Below are 15648 nucleotides of genomic sequence, written 5' to 3' on the forward strand. Positions count from 1 at the left end.
TGCAGAGAGTGTGATTTCTTTCAAAAGGCAGGGGCCCCTGGGGCCCCCAGATCCAGGTGGAAGGAGCGCCCCCAGGGCTGCGGGAGCAGGGGACCAAGGCAGGTAACAAGGGTTCCACTTTATTTTGTTGGCAACAATAAATAACCTATAAATAGAACAGGGGAGGGAGGAGTAGGATAAGGTGAGAATGAACAGGGTTGAAACCATTTGATTCTGGGGTGGACAAAGGCAGGTTAGAGGGGAGCCCCATCTCCTTAACTTCTCCCTGCATTTCATGCAGCGCTTCCTTCCCCGGGGCAGAAAGGAGCTGTGAGAAGGGCAGAGTTCAGCTGCCCACATACATGGCAAACACACAAAGCAGAGGGTCAACGAATCCACCCCTCCCAGCCCGAGGGAACTGGCCAAGGAGACCTGCCTAGCAGGGCTGAGGCCCAGGAGGGGGCAACCTCTTCCTCACTGGCTCCAGGGTTCAAACGAGCTGTGGAGCTGCAAGGTGGTGAGGGAGGAGAGGTGAAGTGGTTACCCACTCATCTGTGGCCAGGAGGCAGCTGAGAGGCGGGCTGTGAGGAACAGCGGGCCCTGTCCGCCAGCAGCTGGTAGAAGGGCTTGGGGATCCCCCAGTCCTCGTCCTCGCTGCTGGAGCTTTCCTGCTTCACATTCCGATTGTGCTGGCGGCTGAACCTTCGAGCTTTGATGCTGGGGGGAGAGGCAGTGGGATGGGCGGTCCCTCACTGGCCGCTCGGGCCCTGCCTCACCACTGGTGCTCTGGCCCTGCAGCGGTCAGGCCTGAGCTGAAAGGGAGGCCAGGGCTTTACCTGGTCCCACGGAGCGGAGTGGGCGAACCTCCGGGCCCGGCTTATACAATAGGACTCCACCGGGGGCTCTTTGCTGAAGAGCCCTGTTACACACTCCTGTTACAATCTCTGCACACTGAGGGCCAACTGAGAAACAGGCAGGTGGCTGCTCCGAGGTGAAGAGGAGAGAGAGGGAGGAGGCCAAGTGAAAGGGAAGACCCAGTTTCCTGCTCTGAGAAATGCCTTGCGGCAGAGAGGGCAAAAGAAACTTAGGGCAGCAGGGGCCAATTCCAAATTAAGGTACTTGCTCTTCTAAGCTCCAAGGTAGAGCGCCTTTCTATCTCTGTCACCCCCAAATATTTCATAAAAGTTTGCAACACCCAAACCTCCCACCCCAGGAAACTCCCAGCCTGTTTCCAGTCTCCCGAAGCTCACGGCTCTGACAGCCGGTGCAGGGCTGAGGAGTGGAGGCCCCCCCCCCCCCCCCCGCCCCAGCGGGCCGCTGGGCTGCTCACCTGTATGGCCTGCGCTCCTGCTCCGTCATCTCCCGCCAGAGCTGGGCCAGCTGTTTGGTGGCAGTTGTGGACGCAGTCCCCGGGCAGGCTCTGGGACAGGAGGGAGGCGGTAAGGAGAGGCCTGCTTGGGCAAAGACCCAGGTCTGACCTGACCCTGCCCTCTCAGAGCCTCAGCTTTCCCTTTGAGGACTTAGCTCTTTGCCTCCTGTGTGAGATATCGCGAAAGACTCCCATTACACACCCTGGAGCTGAGGCATCAAAAAGGGGGAGGCTGACTAAATGGTTGTTGGGAAGACGCCACCCGTATCCACTGCTCCCAATATCAGCCCCTGGATCTTCCCATAAGGGTACCAGCTCTTCTCCCTTGTGGCTTGGGGGGCCTCCCATCCCCCGGCTTCAGGCTGGCAACGATGGGTTCCGGGTTGGGCTCCTGATCTACCAAGTCGGACCCAAGAACTTATTCTTGCAACCTTAGGAATGAGGAGCTCTCCTCCCACAAGGTTGCTAGGATGGGGGCCAGGACATGAGCCTGACCTTCCAGGAGTGACCTTGCCCAGCCGGCCCCACCTGCCTGAGGCTGAAGCCCACCACGAGAGGGACAAGGACTCCAGACAGCATCCTGTGAGCGCCTGGGCCCACATCTGAACCTAATCTACCCCTGTCTTTTTTCAGGTTATATAAGCTATTAATGTCCTATTTTTCTTAAGTCTGAGGTGGGTTTCTCTGCTTACAATGGACAGGCCCTGACCAATGCAGTGGGGCCAGGTGAGATGCTGGGGGAACATGTGGTTGAGGACGGGGCCAACGGGTCAGCCAGCAGCAGGCAACATGCTCTGGGAGGCGGGCAGCCAAAGAGGACCCCCACCCACCGGATGTACTGCTTCCGGTTCATCCTACAGAACATGATGAAGCCATTGACACACTTTTTCTTCGGCTGAGGGGGGCAGGAGTCTTTCTTGTTCGTGAGCGTCATGGGGTCCCCGTCTGCCTGGCCCCTCCTGCTCTTCCTCCTGGCTGAGGGCAAGGTGGAGGCCCGCCGGGTGGGGGTCCATGTGTAGTCTCCATACTCATCGCTCGAGAACTTCAGGTCCTCAGGGTTGGCCTGAGCCTCCTGGGTGGGGGCAGAGAGATGAGAGCTGGCAAGAGAGGCAGGGCCCACCTCAATGGCTGTCCCCCTCACCTGCTGCCTCCACACCAGCTCTGTGTCCATGTCGGTGCCCATGCCCTCAGAGCTGGGGATGAACGATGCCTGGCTGTCCTCACTCAGCGAGAGGTGGCCCGGTGACACTGAGGACAGGCACAGGCTGTGGGAGTCAGAAAGGTCTTCAGGGGCCTCAGGGGGTGTGTCCTGGGAGGGGATGTGAGCAGACACTGGTGTCTCTTCATGCCCCAACTCACTGCTCTCCTAGGAAATGAGCATGAGAAACGTCTCAGATTCAAGACAACCTCATCCAAACACCCCCTGGACATTCAAACAAATGTTCCCAAGTTCCCACAGGGGTCAGAGAGGGACTCTATGGGGCTGAGTTCTTCTGCCTCCTGTGTTTGGGGCAATATCTCTCAATCCCATCAGTTCACCACTTCACCTGGTAGCCATGATGTCCTGGGCAAGTCTTACCTTCTCTAAGCGTCAATTTCACCTACAGAATAGTGCTCACTACACGTCTTGCAGGCCGAGAAGCACCTAGCACAGTGCCAGGCACTTACTAAAGGCTCCACTAAGGGCATCTGTTTTCCTACTGCTGCCCATTCAACTACTCACTGAGGCAGTGCCCCACCCACACACATTGGAGGAAGAATGGTTTGGGGACCAGGGCTAGGGTTGCCCCTTTGCCAGATGGATAGAGGGGATGGATGAGTGAATCGAGCAGGTGAGTGACTCCTGGAGCAGACAGTGGCCACAGAGGTCAGTGTGGGGGTTTTGGAGGGAGCTCTTTCCAGTTGAGGATTCCTGAGGTTGCTCATCTATTTTCTGTCAAATGGGGTCCCAGAGACGCTGGTCTCATAGAGCAATTGTAATATTATGTGGGGTCTTTTATGGGCACCTAGCAGTTTTTAAATATATATATATTAGGGAGAGGGATAGATAGAAACATCAATTGTGAGAGAGAATCATTGATTGGCTGCCTCCTGCATGCCCCCTACTGGGGACCAGCTGGCAACCTGAGCATGTGCCCTGACCAGGAATTGAAACGCAACCTCCTGGTTTGTGGGCTGATGGTCAACCATTGAGCCACACCAGCCAGGCCCTAACAGCCTTTTAGCTTTCATCCCTTTTGTCTAGTTCATTCCAAGTGCCCAGCACAGAGTGGGCGCCTGGTGGCCAACAGTAAGCATTCAAAGGATGAGCAGATGAGTCTCTGGAAATGTTGAGGGGATGGATGAGTGACTCACGGAAAGCAGAATGACCGTTCCTGTGGATGGAGGGGTGGAGAGATGCCTACCTTCTTCGGTGGTACTCCCAGCACGCAGGCAGAAGGTGAAGACACGGGATCTAAGAAAACTTCTTCAAAGAGAGCTGTCCGGGAGGGAAGGCAGAGGTTGGCTAGGATGAAAATGGCTCCCTCACAGCACCAGGGCTCTGTGCCACTCTCCAGGTTTCTGGATCTCCTCCGCCATATTCAAATCTAGCTCCCAGGCCAGCTCCCCTGGGCCACCTCTACCCTAGGCAGAGCAAGTTGGTCCCTGCTGCAGACTACTGGAGCCTTCCACTCCCCATGCTGGCCTGGGGCTCCCCCACACACCCACTAGGCTATGGGCTCTTAGAGGCAGGGCCCGGACAGCATACATCGCTGGGCATCCAGCACTGCCCAGCACAAGGCTGCACACTTACTTGGTGGGCATCACCGTGTGTTTTCTGAAGGAACCAAGGACCAGGTCCAGCCCTGCATGCTCACCTTGGGTCAGGTACTCGCTGCCATCCTCCAAGACCTGCTCTGACAGCAGTTTCCCTGGGGAGCTGAAGAGGGAAGGACTGAGACCTAGGATCTCGCTCGGTTGGCCCATCACACTCCAGTTGTCAATGTGGGGAGGCTCCAAGGCCAGTGGGCTTCCTGAAAAGGAAACATCAAGCTTGGGGTGTGGTCACAGACTGCCCTCTGCCCCCGCTGGCTTTGAGGAGACGGTGCCAGACACTGGGGAAAGATGACTGTCAACTGCTCCTTTTCAGTGCTTGGTAGAGGAAATTAAGAGGCACAATGCCTGCCGAAACTGGTTTGGCTCAGTGGATAGAGCGTCGGCCTGCGGACTGAAAGGTCCCAGGTTCGATTCCGGTCCAGGGCATGTACCTGGGTTGCGGGCACATCCCCAGTAGGAGATGTGCAGGAGGCAGCTGATCAATGTTTCTCTCTCATCGATGTTTCTAACTCTCTATCCCTCTCCCTTCCTCTCTGTAAAAAATTAAAAAAAGAGGCACAATGCCTGTCATTATGCCAGGGATGGCAAAAAAAACACACAAAAAACCCAAAAAACTATAATAATAAAAGCATAATGTGCTAATTAGACCAGACATCCTTCTGGATGTCCTTCTGGATGACTTTCTAGATGAAGCCGGGGCTGTGAGGGAAGCCTGGGTCCCGGGTCCCAGAGGGAAGCCAGTGCCAGCAGCCGGGGAAAGGAAAGCCTACTCTTGCACGAATTTTGTGCATCGGGCCTCTAGTCAGTATCTTTCTATCAGGTGTCAGATCTGATAGAATGATTGTAGCTACCTGGAGCTGTATGTTAAGAAAGATTCTGAGGTACTGTCTGGGATCACCAGAAACAGTGATGCTTGATTAACAATATCTGCCATGACAACCAATGGCTAGTGACTTGCCATTCCTGTGTTTAGCAGACATCTTTTCACCTTCCCACGTTCCCCCCTTCTACGGAAATCCTCAGAAGGTACCAAGAAGGCCCCACACCAGCCTACAAGGAAGAGAGACGGAGTTTCAGTCACCATGAGGGCTGCCCTCTGGGGTCCAGGCAGGAAGCCAAGGGTCAGTGTCTGGGGCCTCCTTGTCCATCTCCTCACTGGAATCGTAGAACACCAGCTGGCACCTGCAAGAGGTGGAATTCGAGAGGCAGAGCCGGAGCCCTAGGCTGGGAATTGCTGTGCCCTGAGTGAGCTGTCTCCCCGTTGGGTGACTCAGTGTTGCCCACTGTGAGGTCAGACAGGGATCACTCCATGCTGGCTGCTGGGGGAGAGCTGGGGGCAGAAAGCTTAGTCAGCTTGAGGTGCTGCCCTCATAGAGCTTCAAGATTTGTGAGGAGAGACAGCTGTAATCAGGCACTGACCACACAGTTATGGGGGTGCGGGCGGTCAGACAGGTGGGCAGGGCAGGAGGATAGCACTGAGCGTGGTCTGAAGGAGGTAGTTTTCCAAGTAGATGAGCGGACCAGGCTTGCCTGGAAGAGGGATCAGAGTATGAAGAGCCCAGAGGGGGCAAGGGCATGGTTCCCATGGGGAGTGGCGAGTATTTGCAAGTGTTAAGGGTAAGTTTCATGGGTGAGGGGCAGGAGAGGGTGCTGGCAAGGTGAGCTGAAGCCAGAGAAGTTCTCAAATTCCAGTGAAGATATTTGGGCTCTGAGGGAGGGCTTTAAGCCATGAACGACATGGTCAAAGTCTGTGTGACTAGTAAGGGTGGCTTAGAAGGGTGAGACGGGAGACAGGGATACCGGTGAGAGGCTGGGGCCCATCTCACCTTCGAGCTTATGATGCCTGCGGAAATCTAGGCCCACAGCAGTGCTCATGCCACAGATACCATCACATGTAAATCAACCTCATTTCTCACTGCCCCTCAGCCATTCCAGACCAAACACCTCAGTCTCCCCCACTCAGAGCCCTTGGCATTTCCTTACCTGGGATAGGGCTGTGTTCTGTAGAGAAAACAGGTCTTCTCAGCCCCGTGCTGGGCCCCAAAGGCAGGGTAAAGCCCATCACCCTGGACATTGTTTTTGCCTAAGGAGGCAATTTAGGGTGATCACTCCTCTGCCCGGGACTCACAGATGCAGGGATGAAGAGGTGCCAGGGTCTGCCACAGCCTCTCCCTCCCCCATCCTAGGCAAAACCTCAAGCTTTGGGACCTCTGCATGAGGCTCAGAGGCCACCCAAATCAGCACTAGGAATTCCACTCCTTTATCAGAAGCTGTAAGGAAGATAAAATCCTTAAGTGGAATAATGATGATGAAGATGATAATAGCAAACAAGTACAGAGTGCTTACCATGGCCAGCACAGTTGTAAGCATGCTACATACTAGTCACTGACCCTTTGTGAAAGAGTACCATTATTACCCCCATTTTACAGTTAAGTAAACTGAGGCATCGAGCTGTGAAGTAACTTGCCCAAAGCCACATAACTAGCTGAATTGGGAAGCCCTCCCTCCCCAGGTGGGTCAGGTGCCTCCTCTGGGTCCCTCACGCTCCCTTGGCAACCCCAGGAAGTTGGGACCACTCTGGAAATCAGTGATAGTATGTGACTCCTTCACTGGACTGTCCCCAGCACCCAGCACATGGCCTGGCCGAGGCAATGCTTAGAGAGTCAGGGCTGAATGAACAGGTGGATAGAGGATAGAATGGCTCAGGCCATGTCTTCCCTTGCCCACTTTCTCGCCTGGCTCTTTGCTGAGTGAGCCATCACACCTTTTGAAGCTGGTACAGGGACAGGGAGTCCCTACAGTTCTGCCACTTGCAGCCCTCACACAGGGTGGCACTGACTCTGTCCCGCCCTTACCCCTACAGCAGAGCCTGAAGGGAAAAGAAAACTGGGAAAGAGACTATAGCTGTGTGAGGTGAGAGACAGTGTCTCTCTTGTCCACCGTTGAAGTCCCAGCTAACCAGGACTGTGCGTGGATGTTGCGTATGCCTAATAAGGGGTGTATAAGTGACTGGCTAAATTAATGGTGAGGGAAGATCAGCAGCAATGCTGTTCTTAGCCGCATCCAGCAATGTCAGCCAGGATCTTCCTCCATTTCTGTCACCTTAAGGCAAAGACAATGCAGCATAGCCCTAACCGGTTTGGCTCAGTGGATAGAGCGTCGGCCTGCGGACTGAATGGTCCCAGGTTTGATTCTGGTCAAGGGCATGTACCTTGGTTGCGGGCACATCCCCAGTAGGGGGCGTGCAGGAGGCGGCTGATGGATGTTTCTCATTGATGTTTCTAACTCTCTATCCCTCTCCCTTCCTCTCTGTAAAAAACCAATAAAATATATATATTTTTAAAAAGACAGTGCAGCATCTTGGAGGAGTGCTGGTCCCTTCCACGTTTCCTCCCTCTGGTCTGGGGATGGGGTCACCTGCTTCTTGGGCTTGACAGGGCCAGATAGCAAAAAGGGTTCTGGGCCCGGGTCTGGCGTCTGGGACAGCAGAGCGATGGCATCAGATGGGGCTGGGGTCTTGTCACTAGAAGATGGCTCAGGTGGGAGCGTCTTCTTTGCTCTGGGCCCAGACACCTGTTTGAAAGCTTTGCCTGGCCTAGTCACTCATCAGTGTTTCCTGGATAAGCCTGGATCCTTAGCTACAGGTCACAAGTCTGACACGCCCTTCCCCTACTTACAGGCTAGAACAGTGATGGTGAACCTATGACACGTGTGTCAGAGGTGACACGCGAACTCAATTTTTTGGTTGATTTTTCTTTGTTAAATGGCATTTAAATATATAAATATAAAAAATATAAATCTTTGTTTTACTATGGTTGCAAATATCAAAAAATTTCTATATGTGACACGGCACCAGAGTTAAGTTAGGGTTTTTCAAAATGCTGACACGCCAAGCTCAAAAGGTTCGCCATCACTGGGCTAGAACCACCTTGCCAGCTCTGAAAAAATACTGAAGCCCAGCGTGCACTCAGACCACTGAGACCGGCCTTCTGGGTGTGAGACACAGGCACGGGCACTTTTTAAGGCGCTTGGATGATTCAGATGTGCAGCCAGGGCTGGGAATCATTGACTAGGTCCAACTCCCATTTTAAAGACATGGAAGCGGAGGCCCTCGAAATGGAGAGGACGTGTAGTGAGCTATAGCACGGCTGAGGCTGGACCCAGGACACTGGTCTTTCACTCGCAGGTCTTTCCTCCCTGGTGTCCATGCTCCCTGATGCTCTGGCCGGGGATGGGTTACTGGCCATAAAGACAATAAATGCTGACAGTAGCTTCCCTTCACTGGGAACCGACCATATGCCTCTCCACTTAAGCATTGCTTGAGTGGTACGTTTTCAGGCTCCTCATCCTCAAGACCTCCCTGTGGCAGGGACTGCAATTTCCAGATGAGGAGGATGAGGCTCAGAGGACAGTGCACCCCTGGTCTCAGCTAGTAACACAAAGAGCTGAGTGTCTGACTCTAAAGCCTCGTTAGGGGCTCAGGATTGCTGACTGGGCCTCCCAGGGGGGTGATGACCCTGGAGAAGGAGCCCCGCTTCCATCTGACCCCAACTTCCTGTCTGCCTCCACTGACAGCCTGTACCTGACGCTCGGGTCAGCTTCTTCTTCCTGGGTTTCCGACAGGCTTCCCAAAGGTAGGACTGACAAAAGTGCGGGCAGCTGGATGGGGTGAAGTGTCTCTGCCTTGATGAGCCCACAGCGGAGTTCTGGCCCAGCCCTGCACAGCACAAAGAAGGAGAGGTCATGCCCTCCCATATCCCCCCTCCCAGACAATGCCGCCCAATGCGGGTAGGGTGTGGGGTGGTCCACCGAAGTCCATGGAGGAGATCAGACTTGTCTGAGGCTGCACAGTCAGGCGCCAAAGGTGCAGGGTGAACGCGGGCTTCCCCAGGCCATTCTGGGCCTTGGCTGACAGGGAGGACAGACTCAGTGCTTCCCAAATTCGCCCCCATATTTCCCACCCAAGCCAATTCCTCCTCCTGCCTTCCTCAAGACAGTGAGGGTTCCACCACCCACCCTGGGCCACCAGGCTCTCTCCCTGAGGCCTCTCAATTCTTCCTCATTAACATCTCCCAAATGTACCCTCTTCTGCCTCACTCAGCTACCGTGCCAGATGGGGCCGCATTGTCTCCTGACTGGCCCACCCCTGAAAGTTTGTTCACTGATCTCCCTGACTCCAGTTTCTCACTTAATAACCAATCCTCCACACTAGATGTTAGGCACCTCTTTCTAAAAAAACCCTGCAGCCCAGCCGAGTGCGGCTCAGCAGTTGAGAGTCAACCCAGGAACCAAGAGGTCACTGGTTCAATTCCCGGTCAGGGTACATGCCCAGGTTTCGGGCTCAATCCCCAGTATGGGGCATGCAGGAGGCAGCCAATCCATGATTCTCTCTCATCATTGATGTTTCTATCGCTCTCTTCCTTTCCCTTCCTCTCTGAAATCAATAAAAATATAATTTAAAATATGTCAAAAATCTTCACAGAGATCATTTTAAAATAATAATTTTAAAAAACCCTGCAAAAACCTGATCATGGCTTGCCCTGGCTGAAAAATCCTTCAGTAAGTCTCATCTTCATCTCCCTCCTCAGGGCTCGAAGCCCTTCAGGATCTCGTCTCTTCCTCATTTCCTACCCTTCTTGCCTGTGTGTTTTACACCAGTAATGATAGCACCCAGCACATACAGCACTGGTTGACTGGCGTGTTCTAGGCATTGTGCTACAATACTCTCTACTTGTATCAACTCATTTAATCTTCATGACAAACACAGGAGGGAAGTTCTAGTCTTAGTCCCGTTCTGCAGATGAGGAAACAGAAGCACAGAGAGGTTATGGTAACAAGACGTGCATCTGAGTCAGGATCTGGCTCAAGAGCCTGCACTTGTCCTTTCGATGCTACGTGGCCCCTCCAACCACACCCATCTGCTTGCCTGTCCCCAGACATTCCACACATGTCTTCTCATGCCTGCACGCTCCGGCTCCGATTGTTTCTTCCACTTGGCAGGGCTCCCCCTTCTACTGTCCTCAAAGGCCCAGCTCCAAGGCCCCTCCCCCCACAGTCTTCCCAGACACCCTCTTCTGACTTTGCCCCTGTCTGAGGCTGTGTGATCCTGGCGGGCCTGGAATGGTTGAAGTCACTCAGGGTCCCTGACAGCAGGACAATACTTATGGCGCAGGCCCTGGGAAACGGACTTACCCCCAGCTCCGCCTTCCCCATTGGCGGTGTGGAATTGGAGCAAGGCCTTGGCCACATCGATGTTTCTCTGGAGGTACTGAATGTAGTGCAGGATGTGCTGCAGAATCTCCTTCTGCCCACAAAAGAAAGACAGGGTTATGCACACGATGGGGGCCCGAGACAACGAGAGGCTGCCAGAGACCAGAGGCAGAAAGGCTCCAGGACCCCATTCCCCTCCCCAACAATTCCTCCATTAACAGATATGTTCCTATTTTGCTCTCTAGTTCTCACTGTGGCCCAGCAAGGTTACAAATAGGGAAATTGAGGCTCAGAGTGTAATGGCATTTGCTAAGGTTACAGAGAGGACATGGCCAAGCTGGGATCTAAACCCAGGTCCAGTTTTTCGGCACACTGTTCAGCTTCCCACCCCTGGTCCTTTGCACATGCTGTATTGTCTTTCTGCAGTCTACCTCTTCTTCTCACACACTCCCTCTCCTGGCATTTCCTTTGAGCTTCCAGAAGCTTTCCCTCCTTCCCGACCCCTCTCGCCCAGGCTGGGTCAGATGTCCCTCCTAGGCACTCTTGTAACACCCTGGCCTGATCCCACCAATGCACTTGCCGCACTGTTTTATAATTACCTGTTCGCACATCATTCCCCTCCACTGACCTTGGATTGGCTGAGGGTAGAGACTATAACTAGTTGATTTCTATATTTCAAGCACACAGAACCCAGAGGTGGCTTAGCCAATGACTGCTAAAGTAGTGAATCTTCCCCACAGCACCAAGGGCGAAGACTCCTCCCACCAGGCATCACCTGTCCAGCCACCAAACACTGATTGGTATTGGTATTGGAGCTACTAAGCTAAGAAAGACTACTCCTGCCCTAGCCGGTTTGTCTCAGTGGATAGAGTGTCAGCCTGCAGACCAAAGGGTACTGGGTTCAATTCCAGTCAAGGGCACTTACCTTGGTTGCAGGCTCCTCCCCTGGTCAGGGCACGTGCAGGAGGCAACCAATTGATGTGTTTCTCTCACATCGATGTTTCTCTCTATCTTTCCCTCTCTCTTCTTCCACTCTCCCTAAAAATCAGTGGAAAAATACCCTCAGGTGAGGATTAACAAAACAAACAAAAAAAGACTACTCCCCACTAAGGGCCACGTATGTAAGGATGACCTAGACATACATTTGTTTGCCTTCATGGAACTTACCATATACAGAGGCAGCAGACTTAATAAACTCATAAATCATACAAAATTACCATTAAGCATTATGAATAAAAGAGTACAACAAGGGATTCTGCAACTAAACTTAGATGTCCCTAAAGTCCCCTTGGATCCAGCAGCGTTTAAATTGAGACCTGAATAATGAAAGGAGTTAGCCTGGTCAAGACATGAGGGAAGAACATCAATAGGTAATTTTTGGATCGTACTAGATCCCTAGAATAACAATAAAACCATTAGTAGTAATCTTCCAAACCCAAGCATGGTCTCTAGAGGGGACTTAAGTGAAACCGTTCCATAAAATGCGATACAGACAGTCACTGAAATTATTTAACCTGATCCACGAAAGGAAGCTGTGATCTAACTAAGGAGTACATGTGACACAAGCAAGGGACTATCAGTTTGGAAGGGCCTGGTTCCAATCTGCCACTTATTGGCTGTGTGATGGGAGCAGGTTGTTTTACTTCTTTGAGCCTCAGTTTCCTCATCTGTGCAACGGGGATGAGAAGCTTCATTCAGGCTCAGAGGATTATCCTTAGGAGTAAATAAATTAGTGTGTGTGAAATTGCCCAGCGCAGAGCCTGATACGATAGTTGCCTAATAAATGCTTAGTTGATGACAATGAGAGTGCCTTCAGTAAGTTTTCAGGGGATTAAATGAGAACCCTTTCTAACTTTTTATAACTAGACCAGGGTTTTTTCCAGAGCAGATACTATATTTTTAGCTTAGTATCTCCAACACCAGGCTTGGCACATGGTGGGCACTCTTAAGCTGAAGTCTTTGTAAACTGGAAAGTAATATAAAATGCTACTCATTATTAGTAGTATAAAGGTTTTGTGCAGGAGGATATTGGGCCTCAGCTCTGATTTCAGAACAGAGGCTCAGTAATTGAGACTTCTTAGCTTGGGAACTGCACCAAAGATCTTCTGAGGGTGAGATGGACAGGTCCTGCAACTTCCTCAACAGAGGAAATTCACTCATTCATTCATTCATTCAACAAACATCTATTGAGCACCAAATGACAGAGTGGTTGAGGATGTGGGCCTTTGGAAAGAGACATATCTGCCTCTCTCTCACTGTAAGCTGGCTGTGTTCCTCTGCGCAATATGACCACTCTGTGCTTCAGTTTCCTCAAACCAAAAAAATGAGCATAAACATATGCATCCCAAAAGCCTTGTGGGGAGGATTAAATAAAAAAATGTTTATAAAACATTTGCCATTCAGGGCCTGACACCTAGAACTCTCAGTGTGTGGGGAGCAATTGTTCACTTGTTATTATCTGCTCTATGCTAGGCCCTGTGGGGCACTGGGGATAGACACTTATCTATTATGGTCCTTGCCATCTCAGCACTCTTCATGTAAAGGGGTTCAGAAACACGAAAACCATCAGTAATGTGCTGAAGGCTTTGGTGGCCAGAGGAAGAAGCTACAGCATCATACGGGGCAGGGAGCGCTTAATCAGCCAGAATGGTGAGTTAGGATGTCACAGATCTAAGCTGCAGCCCGTCTCCAGCGCAGGAGAGGCCACACATTATAGCCCCCATTAGTTCACTGAGCAGCGGACTGAGCAGGTCCCATGGCCCTGATGAACTGTGATGCACTTTAAGCAGACTGGTCCAGTGGGAAGCTGGGAACTGACAGGAACTCAGGTTGTATGTGGAGCAGGGTCCCAGGACTGAACTTAAGGAAGGACGAAGATGGGGGAGAAGGGGTTGTTAAGATAGTAGAAAATCAATGGTAAAGAAAGTAGGCTGAGGCCTGGGGAGAATTCCATGAGGAGATGTGGCCATCTGGTCAGTGATATAATTATGCCTGTCCTCTGACTAGAAGGTCATTCCTCCAGAGCAGGGACTGTGTGCCAGACATCTCTGCCCTTCCTGCCAAGAGCTTAGGACAGCACCTGTGTACCAAGTACTCCAATGATTGACGACAGAGGATAAAACCCCGCCAGTATTTTTGAGCACCGTGGTGGTCTGTGTAATGCCTCTCCCCAAAACATCCATGTCCTCGCCCCCAGAACCTGTGATTATGTTGCCTTACATGACTAAGGGGACTTCGCAGATGTGCTGGATGTGACTGAATAAGGATCTTCAGATGGGGAGGTTATTCTGCGTCATCTCAGTGGGCCCACTGTAATCACAGGGGTTTCTGATAAGCTGGAGGCAGGAGGGTCAAAGGCAGAGAAGGTGAATGACAACGGAAGCAAAGAGAGAGAAGATGAGATTTGAAAATGCTACTCTTCTGGCTTGGAAGGGGCCCTGAGCCAGGGAACATAGGTGACCTCTAGAAGTTGGCAAAGGAAAGAAAACACATTCTCCCTGGAGCCTCCAAGAGGAACCAAGTCTGCTGACACCCTGACTTCAGACCAGTGAGACTAATTTTGGATTTCTGACCTGCAGAACTGAAGGAGAATAAATTTGTGTTGGTTTAAACATTAAATTTGGGGTAATTTGTTACAGTAGCAACAAGAAATTAATATAAGGCCCTAGCCATCTTGGCTCAGTGGCTAGAGAGTCGACCTGCGGACCAAAGGGTCCTGGGTTCGATTCTGGTCAAGGGCACGTACCTGGGTTGCAGGCTCCTCCCTGGCCTGGGTCCTGGTCAGGACACATGCAGGGGGCAACCAATCTATGTGTTTCTCTCACATAGATATTTCTCTCTGTCTTTCCCTCTCTATTCCACTCTCTCTAAAAGATCAATGGAAAAATATCCTCGGGTGAGGATTAACAACAAAAATAATAAAAAAATAATATAATATAAGCACCCATGATGGAGAGATATTAAGGGGGAGAATCAGCATGACTGGGGACTGATGGAGTGTGGCAGGCAGGGTTGGGGTCTGGCAAATCTTTCCAAAACACCTGCTCCTCTGACCCTCCTTGGAGGCAAGTAGCACCTCTAGCTGGGACCAGTAACTCCTGTGTTCAAAGCTTCATCTTCCTGCCAGATTCTGAGTTCCCAGAGGATGAGGACTGGGTCTCAAATTTCTTTCCCTCCCCTTTTCACAATCATAAAAGCCCTGACATCCAATAATCTTTCCATAAAATGGCTGATGAATGAATAAATGACTGAATGAGAGGAACTATAGCAAGAAAACATCACACCAAGCCTTCAGGATCTCCGAGTCTCCCAGTAGGTTGTTTCCACTGGGAATGAGGTGTTAGCTCAGCACTATCTACATGTATTGAATAGCCAATGGGGACACGCAGAGAAGCTTTGTCTGTTTCTACTGGGTGATGATACCCACGGGTCACACAACAGGGAGGGAACCGACATTTATTCAGGCAGGGCCTGTCATGGCTATTGTGTCATTTTGGCTTCACCATATCTCTGGGTAGGAGGAGTTATCTTTATTCATTTTACAGCTGAGATATACGAAGCTTGAGAGGCTGATAGCCTGAGTGACCTGCCCAGGATTCTGCGGTTATGGAGCTGGAGGGCTCAGACCCTGGCTGGTTGACTCCCAAAGCAATGAGCTTTACCTGGCTCCTTGCCGGTATTCCCCTCCCAGCTTCTCCTACCTCCGTTGCGAGAAAGAATCTTGCAGTCATGTGCTCCAAGACTCCCAGGAATTCCCATTCCCATCTCAGCGCTGTCACTGAGAGGGTCTGTCTAGGTTTCTCAGGACAAGGAAAGTTAACCAGCTTACTGACATTTTAAAATCTACCTCCCAAATCCACCTCCCAAATCCACCTCCTCTCCATCGGTCCACATACCTTGGTAAGCTTCTTGCTATTGGTCTTCGGGGCCAGGGGTAGCAGCAATGCCAACTCATGAAGTTTGCTGGTGTGGTTTTTTCTTTGCTTCCTATTTTGGGACAAAAACAGGTTTGTTTGTTTTTATTTTGTGGGTTTTTTAAAAAAATATATATATTTTATTGATTTTTTTTACAGAGAGGAAGGGAGAGGGATAGAGAGTTAGAAACATCGATCAGCCACCTCCTGCACATCCCCTACCGGGGATGTGCCCGCAACCAAGGTACATGCCCTTGACCGGAATCGAACCTGGGACTTTTCAGTCCGCAGGCCAATACTCTAGCCAATGAGCCAAACCGGTTTAGGGCCCAAAACAGGTTTTGATTAGGACATCCAAAA

At 51.5% G+C, this 15648-nt stretch overlaps 1 protein-coding gene across 1 annotated transcript; it reads right to left on the reverse strand.

Annotated features, from left to right (window-relative positions):
• Window positions 1-527: 527 nt before the first annotated feature.
• Window positions 528-15369, reverse strand: MEIOSIN (meiosis initiator; the record flags this gene model as incomplete). The annotated part of the gene is given in 14 exon segments (XM_059667375.1): window positions 528-696; window positions 1310-1399; window positions 2179-2420; window positions 2490-2714; window positions 3754-3827; window positions 4207-4362; window positions 5247-5347; window positions 6149-6248; window positions 7214-7267; window positions 7520-7561; window positions 7564-7722; window positions 8748-8882; window positions 10358-10469; window positions 15271-15369. Coding segments are annotated over 14 exon segments (1758 nt in total), but the record flags the coding sequence as incomplete, so codon positions are not given.
• Between the last annotated feature and the right edge of the window lie 279 nt (window positions 15370-15648).

The sequence above is a fragment of the Myotis daubentonii genome, chromosome 15, assembly GCF_963259705.1.
Source record: "Myotis daubentonii chromosome 15, mMyoDau2.1, whole genome shotgun sequence".
NCBI classification, from domain to species: Eukaryota; Metazoa; Chordata; class Mammalia; order Chiroptera; family Vespertilionidae; genus Myotis; species Myotis daubentonii.